At 42.2% G+C, this 21,634-nt stretch overlaps 1 protein-coding gene across 1 annotated transcript; it reads left to right on the forward strand.

Annotated features, from left to right (window-relative positions):
* The first annotated feature begins 369 nt into the window (after nt 1-369).
* Nucleotides 370-20,991, forward strand: tmem164 (transmembrane protein 164). Its single transcript, XM_079355577.1, has 6 exons — nt 370-1,443; nt 13,046-13,095; nt 15,273-15,339; nt 17,197-17,275; nt 18,494-18,594; nt 19,535-20,991. Exons 1-6 carry the CDS (start codon nt 1,006-1,008, stop codon nt 19,739-19,741), a joined length of 942 nt encoding a protein of 313 aa, XP_079211703.1. The 5' UTR covers nt 370-1,005; the 3' UTR covers nt 19,742-20,991.
* The last annotated feature ends 643 nt before the right edge of the window (nt 20,992-21,634 follow it).

Raw genomic sequence — 21,634 nt, forward strand, 5'->3', positions numbered from 1 at the left:
AAAAGTTACATTTTGATATTTTGATATCACTCTTATGTGCGGTAACTTTTCAATATTACACGTTTTGCTGAAGAGTCTACATGCTGATAAATCAATAAGGCCTTCAACCTATCTTAGTATTATCACTTTAAAGTCATTTTCATGCAGCAGCAAGAATAAAGGAAGATTTCTGAATGTTCCTGAACGCACCATCCAAAGCGTCACGTGTGCCGGGTGTCCACTTTGATGGGTTAATTATGCCCTCATATTTTACTGTCGGGAAGTGCACACCCTGAAGTGTTACACTGATATGTTGAAATAACACCAATTCTAAAAATATAATTTATGAATATCACCTATGTTTATTAGGTTGTTTGCCACTGGACATTCAACACGAGAGTTTTGAAATGAGAAATGAGCAAGCCTGGTAATCAAGCTGCGTAACTAAACTACTCAAATTACTTTCTGTACCCATCTATCGAGTTTCTTAATATTCAGGAAGTATTTTTCCTATTAAACGTGTGATGCATAAGGCATGTTATGCTGCACACGTTATTTCTGATCATCCTAGCAGTCAGAACTCAGGGTACACAAAGGCACTGGTCGCTGTAGTACAGCAGGTACACTTAGCTTTGTAGCTAAGCTAGCTAACCTCACCTAACCCGTGCATGTGCTTCTGCAAGCAAACGCTAACCCAACCTTCAGGAAACAGCTCCACAGCTCGCTTTGTAATGACTCCGTGCACCTAAATACCACAGTGAGATGTTTCCTATGATGCCTAATTGCCTGTAAATGCTAGCTCAGTGTGTAACTGTGTTAGGGAGGTGAGATAGGAGGGAGGTTGGCCACTTCCCCCCTTCACTAGCAGCAGCTTGTACTGCTAGTCCTGACTACTTTTGCCTCCTCCTGCTAGCTGAAGTTCCTCCTCCGCCCCCGGGTGAGGTAGCTCGGTGTCTTCAGCTCAAACACACCTCGGCGGTGGATACATGTCTACCTCTCAGCGACCAAAGGGAAATCTCGCAGTTCATGTTTCGCCAGGAAGTCAGTGTTACGTCTTTGATCCCACCTTGTTCGTATCTTTTCCAACACGAGAAAAGGAATATGTCCAGATATAACATTTACAGCCTGTTGGACTGGGTGTATGGCGGGGTGGACCCGAAGTTTGAGGGGAACGGGGGCCCGGACTGTGCCGCCTTCATCGCGCCTCAGCAGCGCGTCGGTGAGAGTCTCGTCGTGATCCTCGTCTCCCTGCTGGAGATCGGCGTGGCGCTGAAGAAGATCAACCTCTCTAAAGAGCTCAAGGTGGTGGGGAAAGATTGCACAAGGGCCAAAGAAGATTGTCTGGGCAAAAACCTGTTGCTCGTTGCTCTGTGTATGACTTTTGGGGTGGAGGTCGGCTTCAAGTTTGCGACCAAGACTGTGATCTACCTGCTGAATCCGTGCCATGTCATTACCATGGTTCAGGTAAGAGTGTGTTCAATAAACAGGTAGGGGTCTTAAGGTGAAACAAATACTCAAAGAAATGTAATTTCCCTACACATAGACTGAGTAAGTGAGTGTTGAAACTTTGTACTGATCATTTAAAGGCTAACTTTGATTGCAATGTTTTGTGTCACCCTCTACTCAGAGTGAAACAAGACTACAATCTATGTGTTGTTATTTTCCATTAAGATAAAGTTAGACACTTTATTTGAGCTCTACTGCAAACATCCTGGATGTGTGCAAACACTTTGTTTACACACTGTAAGAGTGTGTGTGTGTGTGTGTTTTGTTGTCTTTTTCACTTTGTCGATAAAACGACTTCCACATGTGCGTGTTAGGAGCAAAGAGATGGGACACACCTCTTTCTCCACATGGGGTCAAAGCAGTCTGCAGAGAGGATGGCCCAGCAAATTATCACTAAGCAGATGGATAAACACAAGTCTGAACTGTGTTTGTATTTGACACATTGCAAGGCTGTAAAGGTAAACGGTGCATACATGCACTTATCATTCACTGTTGCAATGACGTACAGGGCTGAAGGTAAAAACAACCTGACAACGTGTGTCTGTGATGCTGCTAGTTTTCAAACTTCACTATGCTATATCCAACACAAATGTATTTATTTATTTAAGTTGCAGTCACTTTTAAAACTGAGATCTCTGTTATTCTACAATATCGAGGAAAAACAAACGTCCAATTTCGTGCTCGATGAAGTTTCAACTTTTTTTTACAGTTGGTATGTAAACGAAACCTGACGCACAGGAGGCCATGCTCTAAATATGAATGCACTTATGTTCTGAAGTGATGATCAAGTAAGTTGGCACTCGTTAACTTGGGCAGGTGTGAACATCATTAATAATACATGAACAAAGTTCTACACGTTAATCCGAGGGTGATAGCTCGACTATAATGACAAAGAAGAAGTGGAAGGAGATGTGTACATTTCATTGATTTAATATTTTGCTCATTTGGACGTATTTAATAACTTGACAAAATCACAGCTGAGTAATAGTTGACAATTTAAAACGTGTCTGTAATTGTTAAATGTCTTGGAGATGTAGGGGGAGGGAAAAGAAGTGCTGGGGTTTTGTCAAGTTAAAGCCCTGGAGGTACGCAACAGGAGCTGTCATCTTGTGTGACTGCAGGACTTAATATTCTGAGTCGCTTACATTCTTTTGAGGAGCAGTTCAGCGTGTATGCAAAGATAGTTTAAGTTCAGCCTGACTGATAAATGGCGTGAGAATGAAAGCAGCATTGTTGAAGTGTTGTGTTTACATTTTGAAGCTCAGGTCACCGTTCGGATCCACACAAAGGTCGTCTCTGTTTGCTCTGCCGCCATGACACCTGCACCTGCATGTGTTCCTCTTCACGCCCCCCCCTGCTAGGCTGACCTTCAACTTGGACACGATCGCACGCTGCAAATTGTGCCGACGGCTCACTGCAGGCCGCAACATAATGTTTTTGTCACACACATGAACTATGGAGCGCATGCATTATTTATGTAATCTGATGATGTCTGAATACACGGTCGATAGTGGACGTTGATAACTGCCTCACTGTGATGAAAAAGTATCTTAGAACTCCAGGATGGCCTTGACACGTGGTCGTTTGCAATGTTAATGTAATCCACAAACACGTGCGCTTTATGCCTTGTTGCACACGAGCAATCGGAGGAGGAAGTCGAGAAAGTGACGGCACGGGTTAAAAAAAGGAAAAGGAAGTGGACAGTGCCAGTTTGTTGTAACATTACTATTTTACCTTTGACACAGGAAGCAGTTTTTACTACCAAACAGGAGAGCTCAGCACTGCAGGGATCGCAGGCAGGACTTTTATTTGTTGCAGAGAACAGCGCCAGAGGCTTGACTGTTTGTGAACAGAACAAAGTGGAAGAAGAAGTGTGGGGAAAGTGGAGTGAACGGGAGCGTTTCTGCAGAAAGAGATTGACTATTAGATAAATATTTGATATGAAGCTGTGGAGCTCGTCTTTTTGTATGCGTGTTAATGGTATTGACTCATCCTGTGACCTCACTTGGGGGGGGATTTAGAGTAAAGGGGTGTGGTGTCGTCTGCAATGCCTTAAAGGTTGCTGGAAATTAAACCGAGCACTGCAATGATCTAATTCCTGCCTCTGCACTGAATTAGTGGATCTGGAAACGAGAATGGGAAGTTCAGAATTAGGAGCATACTTAAGAGGCTGCGTAATGTTCAAAGACGAGTGTTTCTGGACACAGGCAACCTTTTGCTAACAACAATGTAACACTCCTCGGTGTTATTGCTCTCTGCAGTGTCATTATAAAGCAGCCTGTTTGCTTGAACTCTTCATTAGACCTGACTAAATTATTCACCAGTGTCCAATATTATTATTAAATTCACTGAATCGTGTTGCTTCCTTTCATAGCTTGTGATTGTAACAGAGTGAAACGAAGAAAACCTTGCTGCACAAACAAAATCCACATTTTTTTAGATTAACACTTTTTTTTTTTGTTGACTTGAAGTAAGGCTGCTATAGTGAAATAAACTAATGCATGAAGTTCACTTAAGAATCCAAAACACCAGGCCAGCAAACATCACCCCGTGCATTGAGAGCCCTGAGAGGGTGAAAAGTTCACTGTTTGATGACTGGTGAGAGGATGCCCCACTTCTGACAACACGGATGTCTGATAGTTTTTTTTCTGTGTTGAATAAAAGCCAGCACACTGACACAATCTGACTGATCAATTTCTGGATGCATTTTCATTTGAGTTAATGGAAGTGTTCAGAGCTCAATAAACAAACGCATCGACTCACACAGTCTATCTGGTCACATCAGGATAGAGCTTTCCCTTGTTATGATACCCTGGGTGTAATATTAAAAAAAATAAAGGGCTTTAACTTTTCTTTAGGAAGCTTAGATTGATTGTTGATAATGAGACCAGGAAAGAAATCAACTTCATTATCTGATGCGGTCTAGTAAGGGAGCAATTTAGATTTCATTTCCTGGGTGGACAAATTATTTCTAGTAAACAAACGGGATGTGAAGACTGCTTAAAAAAAAAACATTTTGTTGTGATCTGTTGTGCAAAGAAATCCAGATCATTTCCCCCCCCCCCCATCAGAGGCTGATAACATTCGACACTGTGGATTTCTTTCCAACTCAGAAACACTGAGCTCAGTGCAGTGATGAAGGCAGACTAAAATATCAGCACTATCAACAAGTGGACCGCTTTGTTGATCTAGTTCGTACCTCCAGTCGTTCTGCAGCGGGCCTTAAGAGCAGCCTTTGATATAGAACATCACTCCTACTTTTTAGGTCGACTTCAAAGTTCCCTCTGCTATTTTTAATTCACCAATCGAAGGTTTCTGGTAAGCATAGATTAATGTGTCTTCACTTTTAAATTGGATGTTGTTTTCTAGCCTTTACATGTTACCACTCGATAGACATGGAATCCAGTTGACATGGTTGATATGCTGATGACATACAGCTCGATGTTGGGGGGGGGTCTCCTAGCTGACTGCTTTGGGTCAAATAGCTGCATTATACACTTTTGGATGATGGACACTTTAGAGTGAAGCACTTTGTGTTACATGAACTTGTGAGAATCACTTAATAAAGTTGAAGTTATTGATTGGTAGAGGAAAGAAGCCAACTATTTGCTGCCCCTGTGGAGTGCAAGTGCACCCTGCATGTAAATGAATGGCCTTTCTTAGGTTGTGCTTGTTTTTCCTTCTTCTCCTTTCCTTTAGCTGGAAGTGTTTTCAAAGTGTTCTTCCAACAGCCACCATTCCCTTTATGCACCTCCTTTTGTCTTTTCAATTCAAACATTTCTTTTCATGGTACCCAGCGGCCCAGACAGAATTTTATACTTAAAACACTGCTTTATGGAGAACAAATAGTAATACCGTTAGTCCTTATCGTTGCTTTTTATGCAGCTAACATTTACTTCACAGTAAAAAGTCAAGAAAACCAAAAGCTGTTTGCAAAGTAAACGGTGAATGGACTGAACTTAGCTCACGCCTATCTGGTCTTCCAAGTCGTCCTTTTTTACGTCGTGTTCTGCTTCCACAGGGTCCCCCCCCCGTCTCACAGATATGAGGGGCCTGTGTGAGCAAGTCGGGAACATTTGTAAGGCAGCCTGCCGGAAGTTTTTGGCAGAATGTTCAGGAGTGCTCGTGTGATAACAGCCACAAACTCCAGTTAGGAAGCAAAAACCTTATTATTCAGATTGACTGAATTCCCTTTTTAGTTGATCAAGAGGCTGTTATTATCATTAAAAAGCTTGGTTAGACTTCCCTCTGCTGTCATGACTGGTTTAGTTACCGTAAATTCCGTACTATTGAGCGCACCTGGATATAAGCCGCAGCGGCTAAAAATAAGTAAATAAATGTATTTGTACATATATAAGCCGCACTTGATTATAAGCCGCAGGTGTCCACGCTATAACAAGAGCTATTTACACAGACGTAGGCTACCGGTAACATCCGCAAATACTGTAGCGTCCGTACGGACGTTAAAGGACGACGAGAGCGTTCAAATAATAACTTTTAATAACCCGATCACTGTCGGCCGTGACCACGCCGTTTACAGCAGAGAACAACACATAACTTGCCGTAACAATCGTACTCTCTCCCCCAGCGTTCTCTCATACAGCCACTCAACACGTTCTCGCTGGTGCATTCACTGACTCTCCACATAATCGGAATTATGAACACATTATCAACTACTGACTTTACAACATGAACCGTTACAATACGAAGCCTAGCCGACGGTGTCTGTAACACGGCTGATGAAAAAGATGACCGTAATACATTTCACAAGAAAAAGTCCATCCATTCACTGCCTCAGAATGACTTCATTACTCACTTCCTCAGTCTCTGTTGTCGCTGTCAGTGTCATCTTAACGTGCAGCAGCTCTGTTAGCTTCTTTGACAGCCAGGTCGATCGCCTTTAACTTGAAAGCTGCATCATATGTATTTCTCCGTGTGTTTTCCATCATGAGGGTGCGTGCATGAAGCGCAAAATGACTGATATTAAGATCCGACGTGACGAAGTCAAATGTTTTTGCGGCAGAAGCTCATTGTCCCCCATAAAAAAATCCATGCATTAGCCGCACCGGAGTAGAAGCCGCAGTGCTCGAAGTGTGAGAAAAAAGTAGCGGCTTATAGTCCGGAATTTACGGTAGTCATAAATGTGATAGTCCTTCTCTGTGGATATAAATGATAAGGGAGTTATGGTGGATCATACTGGTGACCTTTTAGGGAGTGTCCTTTTTAACATGTGATGACGGCTCTCTTATCAGATGGACTTTCTTCTTTAGCTCATGTTTCTAAGAGTTTGATTTGACTAAGCTAACTGATAGTTTCCCCTTCATTATGGATAAGAATGCTGATGGTAAACATGCCGCGCTCCAGGTGGCCATAACTCACACCTTTAAAAAAAAACAGGCGTGTGGCATTCTGCAGCCGCTTTGAACGGCTGTAACGGGACATTAAAAAATACTGCCTGGATGCACACTGCGGCAATGAACATAAAGAGCGCGTGCTTCGTCTTGCCTCCACGGGCTGAGTGCCGGACTATAAATTGACGCGGCGTGCTGTTAACAAGTGTGCAGCAAACATTCACTGTCCATGCAGCGGACGACAGTGTCAGCGTCATCGTTCAATACAGCCGCATTTATCAGCTGCAGCCACGGCACCCCGTGTTCAACAGACTGTTGACTCTGCCCTTTTGTTTACACTGTAAACACTTGACTGTGTCACTCATTGGCTGCCCTTGTAAAGAAAGGAAGTGTGGCTTATCAGTAATGAGTGTTGTCTTACAATAAAGAGGTCATTGATCTTTCCCGCCCGAGTGCTTGAAGATCATAAAAACAGTCATGATGGGCCTTCCCGGAGCCATTCTTTAATAACTTTATTCAGTGGCTAAACGTCCTGTTCATTAAAAGCTTTGCCACATCCACTTAGATCTGCAACTGAACAGCCCAAACTACTCTTAATATCCAACCTTGAATCTTGTGTTTTCATTTCCAGTCTTATCATGCTTGTTCTCCAGCTCGCTGTTATTTCAGTTAGATTATTTATGAAAATAGCGGCCTGAGAACTTCCTGTGAGCACATCAGCGTCAGGAAACGGGCAAGACGATGACCTGCCACATAAACGTATATTTTCATCGTAAAATGTTTTGTTTATTTTGTACGTCGACGACAAAGTCAAGCGTGGTTGAGCTGTCACATGCATACTGTTGTCAGGGCTGGATTGTTTCCGCAGCCTTTGGACTTTTGTGATGGAGTGAGTCTATAAAGGTGTTCATGTGACTTTAACGGTTAGTGTTGTCACTGCAACCTGCTGAAGCAACAAGTTAGTTTGTGATGAAATGTACACATGCAGCAAAACCACAAATGGAAGAAAAAACCAGAGTAGTTTGAGATGAGGAAGCTGATAACGAAATATTAGATGACATGTCACACAGTTTCCTTCTTTACTGGATGTGGACAACAATAGACGAGTGTGTGCAGCTTTTACATTGAAATCAACATGACATTCGCAAAGCATATGAAGTCACAGAAAACATCAACGATGGCAGGAAGAAAAAAAACACCGTAACTTTCACCAGATTTTTCTCAGCCGTGTCCAGGAGTGTTCAGGTAAGATAGTGGAAGCTTCGAGGAGCCAATCACAGGACGGCCTTACTATAAGAAAAAATATCACGAGGACATCACGGCACACTCTTGTTGAATGAATGTTGCTGTATGAATCCACTTCACTTCAGCTCGAAGTGGAAACAACTTTCTGGAATAGTAGTTTGATTTTAATCCTCAAACATCGCTCACAGTGTCAATCTGAAGTTGAACCCAACATAAACAAAGTAAAAGTGGCTTTATATAGTCATACTTTATATTTGACTATATAAAGTCATACATACAGTAAATATGACACATGACTATATAAAGTCATATATAACTAAAATTTATATTTCTCTTTGACGTTTTGAAAACTTGTTGGTATAAATCATCCAAATGTCCATGTTCGACCTGTAACCTTCCTTTACTGTTCAGCACTCCACATTCTTAGTCATGAAGTCCACTGCAGCTCAAACAAGCTTAAAGTACACGTACACACACACACACACACACACACACACACACACACACACACACATATCAGCGTTTCAATCCACAAAACAAACTGTTGAAAAAAGAAACAAACAGCCAGCAGTGAAGCGCCGATGGCGAGACCACAAGTACAATCAGCGGATATTTAGCTACACATGCACCTGTTTGAGTGTCCCGTTCCTTTAAACCACTTTCTTGTGTGTTGATTTTATTGGTAGTCACATCTGTTCAACATGCAGCAGACTCGACACCAGTTTATGAGGACACGGCAGGAAGTGGCTTCTCTTTTACCCACATCATCAAGAGAAATGCTGAGAAAGTCCTGGTCAAAGAGCAGCGCGACAGCAGCCGGCAAAACTCGACACATTTGATAAGGTGTGAGAAACTCACGTTTGGATTTAATTTTCTAATTATTTGAAGGATTTTTTTTTTTAAAGCTTTTTCCACATAATGTGATGAAGAGTAGATCAAAGCATAAAGATGACATTAAAGTCTAAATCTGTACTTTATCTGCAAAGACATTTAAATACCACAGCAGGCCATATATATGTGTAATGTTTTTAGAAGAAGCCCAGGATTTCCATTTCAAATCTCTGCAGCACTGGATTATGCTGAAGCAGTGTTTCTCCCAGTATAAATAAGATCAGGAATCCCTCGGCTTATCCAGTGATTAGTCCTGGTTCCAGACTGAAGTGGCCTTGATCAGATTAGCACACTCATATTATGGAATAAGCCTAGTTTGAGTGTCAACTGTGACATTTAGATAATTTGGTTAGTTAAAGGGATACTTCATCCCTTTGCATTAAGCTTTGTATCGTTAGAAACACGGTAGTATTTTTGAAACGGGAACGCTCTACATGTCTTGTTTGACATGGAACTTCAGTCAGATGATGTAAAAATCATTTTGCATCATCAGAGGCTGCTTTGGTTCGAGGGGGTGAACTACATCGCTTGTTCCTCGTGTCTTTGACCCACTGAAGTTACAGACCTGGGTGGGACCTCACTGCCAGAATCTAAAAACAACGTCCGCCATCTTGCTAGGAAGCTATGCTAAGATGCTCTGTGGAGAAAGCTGAGAAAGAACCGACGATGGCGAAAAAAAGTTTCAACTTCAAACTGATATGGATGAAGGGGAGTTTGAAGGTCTCGTGCTCCAATCGGATGTCTCTCTGAGCCGCGATATAGCTACGAGCAGTTGAGGCTGATGGAGAAACAGGAGGCGGCTGCTGCTGACTGGCACCTCAGCAACCGGGGGACAAGACCTGCCTGTCAGCAGCGGTGAGGACGAGGAGCCCACGATGGACGACTGGTGGTGTCAGTGCTCTCACTGTTTAATTATGGACACCGACGCAGAGTCTGTTTGCTGCCCTCTGAAAGAAATCTCAACATTTATGACCCAGTGTCAATACAGATGTGTGTTTAAACAGGCGAAGTAAACTGTGGACCAACAAGCACCAAGTCCTTATTTAGAGGAACAACGTGGGCTAATTTACAGCTAATCCATTTTTAAGTTGATTTTGTATAGAAAGTGAAAATGCATGAAGAAAGTCAATGCAAAAGTTTAGTTTAAAACAAACTTTGTGCATGTTTTTTTTTTTTTCGTTAGATAGGACAGTGGATACAGTAGGAAGTCTGGTAGAGATATTTGGGAAGGACATGAGGGTAAGAAGCTTCAGGTCCCGAGAGAATTAAGCGGAATTAAGAGGACTACAGCCTCGACCTAGCCGCTAGGCCAACGGAGCCCCAAGCAGCTTCAGCTTTAATTAATGTAAAAACTGGGAGGCATATTCCCACTTCCATTGATTGGATTACATGCAACACTTTCCATCAGCCAATAGATTTACATATTGCCTAAATGCCATTCAGAAAGCACAAACAGGTCAATACATACTGAAAATGCCACCAACTGACTTTAAGGAGCGTTTTTATTTTAAGTTAACAAATAGATACAGATGGGAAAATCATTTAGATGAATTGTAATGATGTACACTCTGGACAAGAATTTGTAAAATGATGTTTGAATTTATGTCCCTTCCAATAATTTGTGAAATATTATTTCCTCAGTTATGTTGGATTTATTTTTATTTTTTTTTAAATGTCACATACTTTTTTCTTCTCTGTCAAGCGTCTATGTCACATGTCTTAACCAGCTCATTGAGTAAGCAGACGCAACATTTAGCCTGTTAGTCTCCTGTTATCTGGAGAAACAGTGTCAGAATCACTTTGATTCAACAATCAAATCCTTCTCAACAACAACACAGAAATCAGCGTGTCCTTTGAATCATTTAGCTTCACAAGGCTGCATTTCTTTCCTACCGAACTGGCTCACTGAGCTGAGCAGGGTTGGGAGTTTGGCTCATTACGCAGCATCAAAGAGCGGAGACGGTGTTTTATTAGGCTTCACAATCACTGTGATATTGTTGTGCTCCAGTTAACAGGAGCTAACAGGGTGCAGTTGTTGAGCGTGCTCGCTTTGTGGCACGGGGGCACGAGAGGGTCTGCGAGGCGAGAGGGCGGTGACAACATTGTCATGAAAAATGACATGAGTGGTGGCAGAGTTAAAATAAAGTTGACCTTAAATAAAAGGCTCGCCTGAAAACCAGAATGATGCATTAAAGACCGTGTTTCTATTGACTGAGGCATTTTTATAGAGACATAGAAAAAGTGTGAGTTAAAAGTTTATTATTTCAATAATTGATATATTAGAATGGAGTGTTTTCCTGTTCCTGTAAATAGTTTGAAGTCTGATATTAAATAAAGATCCAAAGTAACACAGTTGTCCTCATAGTCCAGTTTACACACATACAGTGTGACAGTCCACGTTCTCTGAAAAGAGTTGACAGAGGTTTACTTTTTTGTCTAGAGTAGAGCTCCTTTTTTTTCTCCATTCAAGTCCTCCATGACATTTCAAAAAAATCCTCTCATCAAAAGATTAAAGCCTGGAACCAAGACGAGCAGCTGCTCCTGCTATAGTGCGTTTTGATCAGGTGCGAAAATGGCATTGAGAAGGGAAAGGTGTGTACATCACGTTGCATTTTTGTCCTGAGTCAGGGGACTGCGTATCCCATAATCCATTACGAATGTTACCACTTCTTCTTAAATGTAACTTTATAGTTGGTAGAGTATACTGTTTGTATACTGTTTCACGTGTTGTATTATGTAGTTGAATACATTCAACTACATAATACAATGCAACTACCTTAAATTACATTCACAGCTTCATAAAAGGTTATTAGTACTTTTGGTCTTAGCTTAGCCTGCTAGCTATCAGCAGCTAGCTACAGCTAGCTAGCAGGCTAAGCTAAGACAAAAACAGTTAAAGTTACTAAAACAGCTAAGACAAAGGTAAGACTCAAGCCTGCTAGCCTTTGTATTCGTTAGCATTCAGAGACGTGGTTGTGACACTCTGTGGGTAGTGTAGTTCTTTGCCCTGATACTCCAAATGCTCGTGCTCAGTCTACCTGGGATAGTTCTGACATTACTGCTAATAATCATATTGACTGTGGAGAAAGAAAAGTCGATTTTCATTTTGTATTTGAAAGTTCCAAATTGATCCTGTCCTGGGTTTAAAGCATTTGTTCGGTGCAGTGAAACAAACTGAAAGCAAACTTTCCTTTTTGTTCACAGTGCAGGTTAATATGAGCTGAAAGGTGCACAGCAGATCAATCCCTCAGACATAACCCCGGGCCAGTGTGCGGTTGTACAACAGTACACAGTAAATTGCTTTCTTGTTGTGTTTTCTGCAGTCGCTGCCTTCCAGGCAAACCAACGTCTTTCCTGTGTCAGTTAGCGTTTTGAAGCAATCCATGTTTGCAGGAACCTCCAGGCCTCAACAGTCACTGAGCGAAGATGAGATGAATAACTGGGATACACATTGTGACCTGAATTCTCATTTAATAGCAAAGCATCTGTATTTATAAAAAAAACACGAAAAGAAGGATTAGAAACACATTTTCAACTTGCGTACTGTTCTGAACTGAGTGGCAAAAACAAGCTGCTGTTTGAAGTCATTTGGTGAATCATCTGTGATTCTGCTTTAAATGTATATTTGACTCCTAAGTCCAGGGTTTTCATGTGTATCAGTCCTGATCATAACATTCAAAAAGGCTGAGAAAAGCATGTTCGGTCCAGCAACACTTAGCTGATGAGAATCATTCAGGATTTATTTTCCTTCTCTCTGCTCAGATTGTTTGAACGAATACAAAGCAGGCAATAAAACACACACATGCCAATATGTGGCAGCTATCCCAATGCTTTCAAATCCCGCCTCTGATTGTTGATCCGTCCTCATGGGTCCCATCTCAACTCGGCGTTTTGTTTCCTGATATGAAGCACTTTAAAGTCATCTGTGGGACTCTCTGTTCCAGACTCCTGCTCTTATTGTTTCATCAAATTCTCTCCCAGCTACTTCTTTATTTCCCTTCCTTACAGAACCTGGAAGCGTTCAAACTGTTCAACAACAATAACTGTGTTTTTTTTTGTTTTTCTTTTCACAGATCTTCCTGCTGGCCTGTCCGCCATGCAAAACAGCAATGGTTGTATTTAGGTGAGTAGACGTAACCCTGCTCTTCAAACTATTAATTTAGGCGCTATAGATCTCATGCTTTATCTTCTCTTCCCCGATCCATTTAAACCTTCAACCTGTCAGAAATGCAAATCTTGAACCCAACCCAAAATGATTAGGCAGACGGACCAAAGTCAGCCCCTGATTTTATAGTCACATAAAAGCAATCACCACTTTAATAGTTATTACATGCAGGCTTGTAGAGTGTAAATTGGGATTCCACACTGCTTTTATGGTCATGAATTTGTCGGGGTTTATAGTCTTCTGTCCTCCGCTCTGGACGGCTAATTATTCAGCAGAATGTCCTTGTTTTTGCCGGAGGGGAACAGAACGTTAGATTCACTCAGAAATAAATACGGGTAGGGTCACTTTGTGGTGCCCAGGGGAGTCACAGTGAACAGCTGCAGTGAGTGGTGACAGTTTTATCAAGGTGCTGTAGCTGTGTCTCACCTGAAACGACCTGAAGAAGTGATTGAATGCGAGCAAAGTGAGTGTGTGTCATTAGTATCAAAGTGTCATTAACCTCCAGATCAGGATGTTCCTTAACATATATATGATGTAGATGTCGTGACCGTTCTGTGCAGGTTCAGAAGCCTGATTCCTCTAAATCAGCACATTCACGACATTCAGATTGAAGGTAAAGCGTCACAGGGACGTAAAGATCCTGTCTTTTGTGTAAACGCGCAATGTTTATGTTCAGTGTCAATCAAAACTGCAAAGTCAAATTGAGCTGCAGATATCGCTTCATCGATACCGCAGAATAAATACTCGTATCCATTGCATATAGCCAGGATTACTTAAGATTTGTATTCTGCAGATTCCACCCTGGTTTATTGGCAACACAAACGGGTTACCATGGTGACAGACAGTGTTAAGTTATAATGCAGTCCCTCTTTAAACTGCTGCTTTATCAAAATCAGAGGAGCCACTGCAGTGTCTGTTCATAGTTCTACCTGTGTTTTAAATGAGGAAGTCAGTCTTGAATTTCCTCTTTTCTATGAACAGCCATGTTGTTTGGACTGCCGGCTGCAGTCAGATGAGTTGTTTACTTCCCTGAGAGGTGGAGGATTGCAGCTGGTCTCCCTCAGTCCTCCATCTTAAATGACCGCTCCTCCCTGCTCCGTTTCTCCGGGAAGACTTTACTGTGACGGGCCTCACAGTAAAAGTGCCCACGTGTTCCACCACTCGCACCGTTTTAATGAGAAGCAGCAAGTCGCAGAAAAGGTTTGGTCTGGATCGCTAGTCCGTCAGCATAGCTCTGATGCAGCATGAGAAGAGTGAACAGTAACCGAAGTGGATAAATCTCTTGAAAATAGGAGAACGATTTGACTCTTGCGAAGGATTTGGGATCGATGAGAAGCTTTATAAAATATTAGCTCTGTTCAGATTGTGTTTCCACCATCAATCCCTCCTTTTGTATTTAAACATCGTATCAGCAAAGCCGTCTTACTGGTGTCCTACGATGACGTGTCACATTGCTTTACGGCGCTGCAGAAGAACAAGAGGCACGGCGTGTAAACACACTGCAGATATCTGGCCTTGAATTTGCAACAAATAAGCAATCATGGGACTATTCATGGATTAAAGATTTAAGTTTGGTTGAAATAAACTTTCAGGATTTCGGAGTGACGGCCCGGCTTATTTCAGCCGGCACTCCTCCACAGCTCTGCTCTTTTCACAGTGACCTCGGCAGTCCCAGCACTTCTTTTGACAAAACAAACAGTCGAACGGGATAGACGTCGCTCTTCACCGTGACACATGAGCTCCTCTTCAGAACTATTGTTGTTTAAAATGAACTCCAGATGTTGGATGTTCCCTCCTGTCTACAGGATCAGACTCAACTCTGTATTATTTCATAAACTGGTGGTTCACAAATAAATAATCTCCATCACAGATGCAATAGTATGGGTTTATATATTTTCCAAATCTGTGCCAAATATTTTCTCATTTTTCCAGACTAGCTTTTGGGTGATTTAGAAAGTTTGTTAAAATGTAAAGAGTAGCTTGTCAACAATCCGGTGAAGTATGCCATGTGTAAATGATGGTTAACATTTTTTTTTTTTCTCTGAGGCTCAGGCGGGTGTGATGAGAGACTTTTATCAGACGTTCTTGTCATTTCTGTTTTGCTGATTGTTGTCTCCCCTCTTGTGTGTTTGCAGGCTGCAGGTTCACATGTTAAACGGAGCTTTACTGGCTTTAATGTTCCCTGTCGTCAACACCAGACTGGTAAGTAACAAGCAGTGAAGCCTCTTTATTGACAGCTCAACAGGATTGAAGTTACATTCCCTTTTAGCTGTGATGCGTAAAGGACGACCACTTGTGTGTTTTTTAATCTCCCTCTTGATAAAACGCTGACCTTTATATGAATCTGCTGATCAGTAGTTTTCTACCTGAATCTGAAGAATAACTTCCACCATGTAAAGGACAAAACGTTGGAGCGAGTGGCAGGAAGTTTGTGCTCGACTGATGATGGGAATCTGCAGCTTCTTCAAAGGAAATCAGTTCAGCCTGCTTGATAGACTCCCACTGACAGCTGCACACACAGACCAGAGAGGGGAGATAATGCACTTACTTTAAATTCAATTTGCTTAAATGATATCAGAGACTGACAGTTTAAACTCCAGCAGAGCAAGTCTAACCAGGGGAAAGAGACTTTTTTTCTGCCATAACTCTACTTTCCTGTTTGATTTAAAAAAAAAACTAAAAAAAAAACAGTTTTCTCCAACAACAGCTGCATGTTCTCACTGTACGGTTTAATCAGTCGAGTCACCAACACAGTGAAGAATGAGGACTGAGAAGTTCAAATCCAAGACAACTCAACTAGGATCAGGATGGAAGTCACAAAGTTCCCAGGGTTCTTATGATGCGGGGCGAGATGGGCTGGTGGTGCTCCTGGCCCCGCAGCCTTTTTGAAATGCGTTTGTATCCTGTTAATAAAGAAATGTAATGCCAACAACACAGGCGTACCTGCAAACTAGCACGTTCATTACTGTTGGATTTACAGCAAGGCAAGGCATGTTTATTTATACAGCACGTTTCAACAACAAGGCAATATAAAGCGCTTCACACAAGCACCAAGACAGAGGAATGAAAATAAAAAATCGCTGTAATTAAGTTTTTGTACACTGAGATAGAACTCTGAAATAAAACACAGGAGTGATCAGAGAGAGCAACATCTGACACGACAACCTTGGAGATAGAGATAGATCCAAGGAGTGTGTGCTCTATCGTGTGTGTGTGTGTGCGCTCTGTCACGTGCTCAGGCAGCCCAAACAGAAAGGTTGGGGGTTCAATCCCCAGCTCCTGCAGCAACATGTCCAATCCGTCCTTGGGCAAGACAGTCAACGCCTTATTGATCCCACCGCTCGATCGGCAGCGTAGGAATAGAATTAGTGATTTCTGCTGGACGTGAATGAGTAGGTGTGAAGCTCTCGTCCAGTTATTTACCATGATGTTTAGGCATTTGTTTGATCCTAAAAAGGGACCACCAAAAAATAAAAACCTTTTGCAGTCGTGATAAAATACTTAAAATAAACTTAAGATTTTAAAAATGATCAAATTCTATAGTTTTTCAATACTTAATCCTCCTCTGGGTACCCTATCATATCTGATCAATCTAAGAATCAGTATCTCTGTCCTGATTTATGTATGGATTATATATGACCTTAAAGGTAGCTGACTCCGATCACTCCTTTAAGGAGCAGAGGCTGCTCTGCCTGACATCAGGGTCAGTGTCTCCTGTGTCTTCTGCCAGGCCTCTCATTCTCATGCCTTGAGCGTTCCCACCCCGACCAGGCCTGCAGGTTGTTCTCCGACAGCTCAGACTGCAGAATACAGGTTGTGCCTGCTGGTCTGAGTTAAGTGCATCCGAGCATCGCCAGACGAAGTGCAGGAAGTTTGTCTGCTAACTACGCCTCAAGTTGTACAGGCTTAAAGGATACAGACATCATTCCCCAAATGTTCAGCTCCCGCTTCTTCATCTTCTAATAAAAAAACAATAAAACATCTTATTAATCCTGCAGGGCGTGTTTTCTGTCGTGCGTGTTTTATAAGGAGCTGAATCAATATTTCTTCTCTCAACAGCTTCCGTTCGAGAAGGAGGTCTACTACATTCAACACTCCATGCTGTACCTGGTGCCTCTTTACCTTTTCAGGAAAGGAGGTAGGTGTTGATCGTCAGTCGCTACAAACTTCTCTCCTTTCTCATCGACACCCACAGTGAAAATACCTGTCGCCCGCCAGCCATGCAGAATGACAGCAGCGGGATGTTTGTGACGCTCGGGTGGACTCGTGTTTGGTCGGTCCGAGCCGCCGCAGGTTATCTTCTTTTGTGCTGATGTCAGCTGCTCAGGGTCCGTTTGTGCTCAACAGTAGCCTGTTGCTGCTGGTTCAATAACGCCCCCTTTCTTTCCCGCTGTCCGTTATAAAGACTTATGAACACACGAAGAGGAAAATGTGAAGATTCTACAACCTGTTGACAGTTCAAGAAAACTCTGAATATCAGGTCCAAATCTCCCCCTCCTGTGATTGTAACTACCATATGAGACAGTGCAAAGCTTTTGACTCCTTTAGTTAACTGTAGATGGGACCCACATGCACCTCAAACTGTGCTTTTAAGTACAAAGTTCAGCTGCCTCACCCACATCCTTCAGCTCTTAGAGTCACTTTGGGGCGAATTCGAGGTGGCAGAGTCGCTTGTTCTAAAGATGCCTCACCTGCCGTCAGTGTGTGCTCGGGTGTGACATGCGCTGTAAAAGCACCGATTACTCAGAAGACTAACAAAAGTGCTACAGTAAGCTCAAGTCCATTTACCATATCACTCATTGAATGTTCCGTCTGTGTTTTTCTGTCTTTGGAGGCTGGGAATAATCACAGTTTAAAATTCCCTGAAAACGCAAAACAAAGTGAAATCCCAGCTAAGATACACTCACTGATTAGATTGGATTTGAAGCTATTTTTATTTTTTTTATTTTTTTTAAGAATTATATTTCATTCTTACACCTGGATGAATCGAGGGTGTAGCACAGTAAACCTGAGCCTGCATCATTGTTCACACACACACACACACGTAACACCGCAGCCACACAAAAGGATCCGTGCATTGTTCAGCCGACATAATGGCTGCATGTGAACTACCTTCCCCTGGCATTACTCGAACACATGCCAGCAGTGAGGAAAGAGGAAAAGCCAGTTTGACACCACATCCTGTCTAAACGTTTACTGTGGTTAGAGTCTGCTCAGACTGAACACATGAACAAGGAAGTGAATGAGGGCTTGATGCGTGAGCTGGCACAGAAGACGCATTCTTTTGTTTCCTGATGTCTCTTTTAACCCCACACCGACTGCTTCAGCTGATTTTAAAGAGCGTTCCTCTCTGCAGGTGTGTACAAGCCGGAGCCTCTGGGGGACATGGGGTGGGCGCTGCTCTCCACCGGCATCCTGTTCCTCTACCACTTCGTCTTCCTGCAGCTCCTCGGCCTGGTGAGACAGAGCCCCCTGCTGGGCGTTCGAGATACCTCACTGTACAAAGAACACACTATGCTGTACATGTGATCATTTGTCAGCACAGTGATGATGGTAGAAAGAAATAAGCTGTGGTCAAGAGAGTGAGTACATGTTGGCACATCTCCACAATCGAGTGTATGTGTGGGAAATAAACGTCACAGCCTTCTGGACGGCATCAAAAATGAACCACTTAACAATAAAGTGATGAAAAGAAGATGCAAGGCCTCATTGGATTTTCCATGTTGTAGTGAAACCTTGTTGGACCCTCTTGAAAAAAAAAAACATCTTCCCCATTTTTCTGGATTGTTCTGTAAATGTTCCTGCTTGACTTTAGATAATCATATGCTATAATCGTGTCCCGTCACTGTGCAGATAGTTAGCAGCAGGAGTGAGTCATGCAGAGGTAAACAGCAATTAGAGTTGCAGAAACGGCTTCAGTTTGAGAGCGAGTTTCTTGAAAGACGATGATGTCGAGGCTGACGGATTGCAAACGATATTGCATTTCAATCTGTTCAGAATCTCCACTGTGTGTTGGAGAGAGAGAAGAAGGTGTTACCAGCAGTGGTCACTTTAGCCATCGCTGGCCCCAAAGAACCTCGGTGGATCAAATATCTGAAAGAGATTATGAAAAATCAGCATTATAAGCTCCACAGAGTCATTCTGTACCGCGTGTAGGATGACTTCGTGTTAGTCGGGTTGCTTCTTCAAACATCTTCAACAATCCTAAAAACCCTCCAAATTAAGATCTTTACAATAACAGGTGCAAACGTTGCTGATAAAATCATGATGGATTGACTGAGTTTGAAGTCAGTCCAGTGATGCTGATTAAGTGAACTTCAGGTTAGCTGATTTATATTCCTGTTGCTTTTAGCGTCACATAAAGTCCTTGTGCTAACTGAACTTGTCTCTCCTCTAGCTGACTGAGGTCAACCTGAACAACATGCTGTGCCCGGCCGTGTCCGACCCTTTCTACGGTCCATGGTACCGAGTGTGGGCGGCGGGCCACCAGACCCTCCTGACCCTCATGCACGGGAAGCTCCTCACGCTCCTCTCCCAGTACACGGGCTCCGTCTGCAGATACGTGAAGGACACGCTCCGATCGCGCGGCAAGAAAGTCGACTGAATATCCCGGAAGACGCTCACAGAAAAAAAAAAAAAAAACCTACGCCTTTCATCCTGAATGCCTGCTCTCTCTTTTCTTTTTTCTTTTCTTTTTTAGATCACCATTTTAAAGCATCTTTTTTTAAGATCACTCGAACTGAAATAAGCGAGCATTCCAGGAGAAGTGAATCAATGTGTTATTTTAGTGTCGTCTTTGGCTTGCATGCACAAACACATTAGACATTTTAAGGCTGGTTAGGTAGCATCATGGTGAGGGAAAGATTTTTTTTTTTTCTTTGTCTTATTGTGGAAATACTATTACCTGAAAAATGTACTGTCAGTGAATTTGGGTGATTTCTAAAGATGGATTTTTGTAAATGCAAAATTCGAGGACAAATAGAAGTCATCCAGATTTCACTACAGACGTGCTGTTGTTACACTTTCAGTTATTTGTGTGGTCGTGTTACGCTTGGTCATATGTTAGTGAGGGAAACTCTGCCAGTCTCTGTCTCAAGTGCATCTTGAAAGCGAGCTTGAGCTGTTTTTGCTTGTTTATAGCAAGAGCGTTTTGGTTCCACACGCGACTGCCTCTTTCCTGTTGACTGAAAAGACAAACATATTTATGGCGTCCTTCTGTTCCCACCTTTGCTACTTGCATCACACTGTCACCTTTTTTTTTTTTTTTTTCTGTCACCAGCCCACTCAGTGAGGATGTACACTGGGATGTTGTTGTAACCTCTTCAACGAGGTTCTGTTTATGTGGGTTTTTTTATTTTGATTGTGGCATCGGACCGTAATCACTGAGTACACACTTGTAAGCGCTGTCGATATGAATGTGATGGTCTCCATTTGAAACATTAAGTGTCTGAGCTGGAAACGCACATCACGAAACTTGAAATAGTTCCCTCACCCTCTCAAGAATCCTGAATGCACTCCACCACAGCGACTGTGACAAGTCATCGTCTCAGTTTTGTATTTAAAAAACAAAAACAAAAAAAAAACATGCATCTGATGATCTGCATGAAGTCACGTTTGGTCATTTAATGACTAACCAATGGAAAGAAATGACGATCTAGCATTGGTAATTAGAATACTGTATTTCGGTCATGGTATATGTCATTTCAAGTGTGAGGGGGGTGCGAGTGTGTGTGTATTCATGTAGCATATACTGTACGTCACTGTTAAGAAGGGAAGAGACAAACTTTTGTATTTCTCTGGGTTCAAGTGTATGTGATGTATTGACAATAAAAGTGATTTCAGTTTAAAAACAAAGTGCTTCAGATTCTTATTTCCGCACCACAGGACGTCACGATCACGGGACTTGGATCACACATTTAGGCTTCGAGCATAATTAAGTCATTTAATCATGGAGGTCACCATCTTTGTATGTAACGTCAAAAATGCCTATGTCAAAGAGATGACTTAACTAGACTAACTTAACTAGAAGCATTCTGATTGGCTGAGGACATGGGCAATAATGTATCAGCAGTGTTAGGAGAGTAGAGTCAGGCAAATATCAACATTTGGCCAAAATGTGACTTGTAGCAATTATGCTATGAGGCTAATAATATGTTAAAATAATTAGTATACTAAGATATGAACACTTTACCTGCTGAAACACAACACCTTTTTCAGAAACGAAAGTGGACTCTTGGCCGTATAAGGACTAAGGGACAGGAAAGGAAGCTATTAAAGATTTTTTTTATTTGTTTTAGCAGGTAAGATTGGAAGATTATTAGCTTTCTTTATCACAGAGACTTTCCAGCCGGTGGAAACAGATAGCATAGCTCTGTGTTACCAGCTTCTCTAATGTAGTTACATGTAATGTTTCATTGATAAAATATTTTTTTCTGGAGCTGTGGGTGGCACTATCAACATGGGTGTAGTGATTTTGTAGGAGAACTAAACGTAGGAG

The sequence above is a fragment of the Symphodus melops genome, assembly GCF_947650265.1.
Source record: "Symphodus melops genome assembly, chromosome: 11".
Taxonomy (NCBI): domain Eukaryota; kingdom Metazoa; phylum Chordata; class Actinopteri; order Labriformes; family Labridae; genus Symphodus; species Symphodus melops.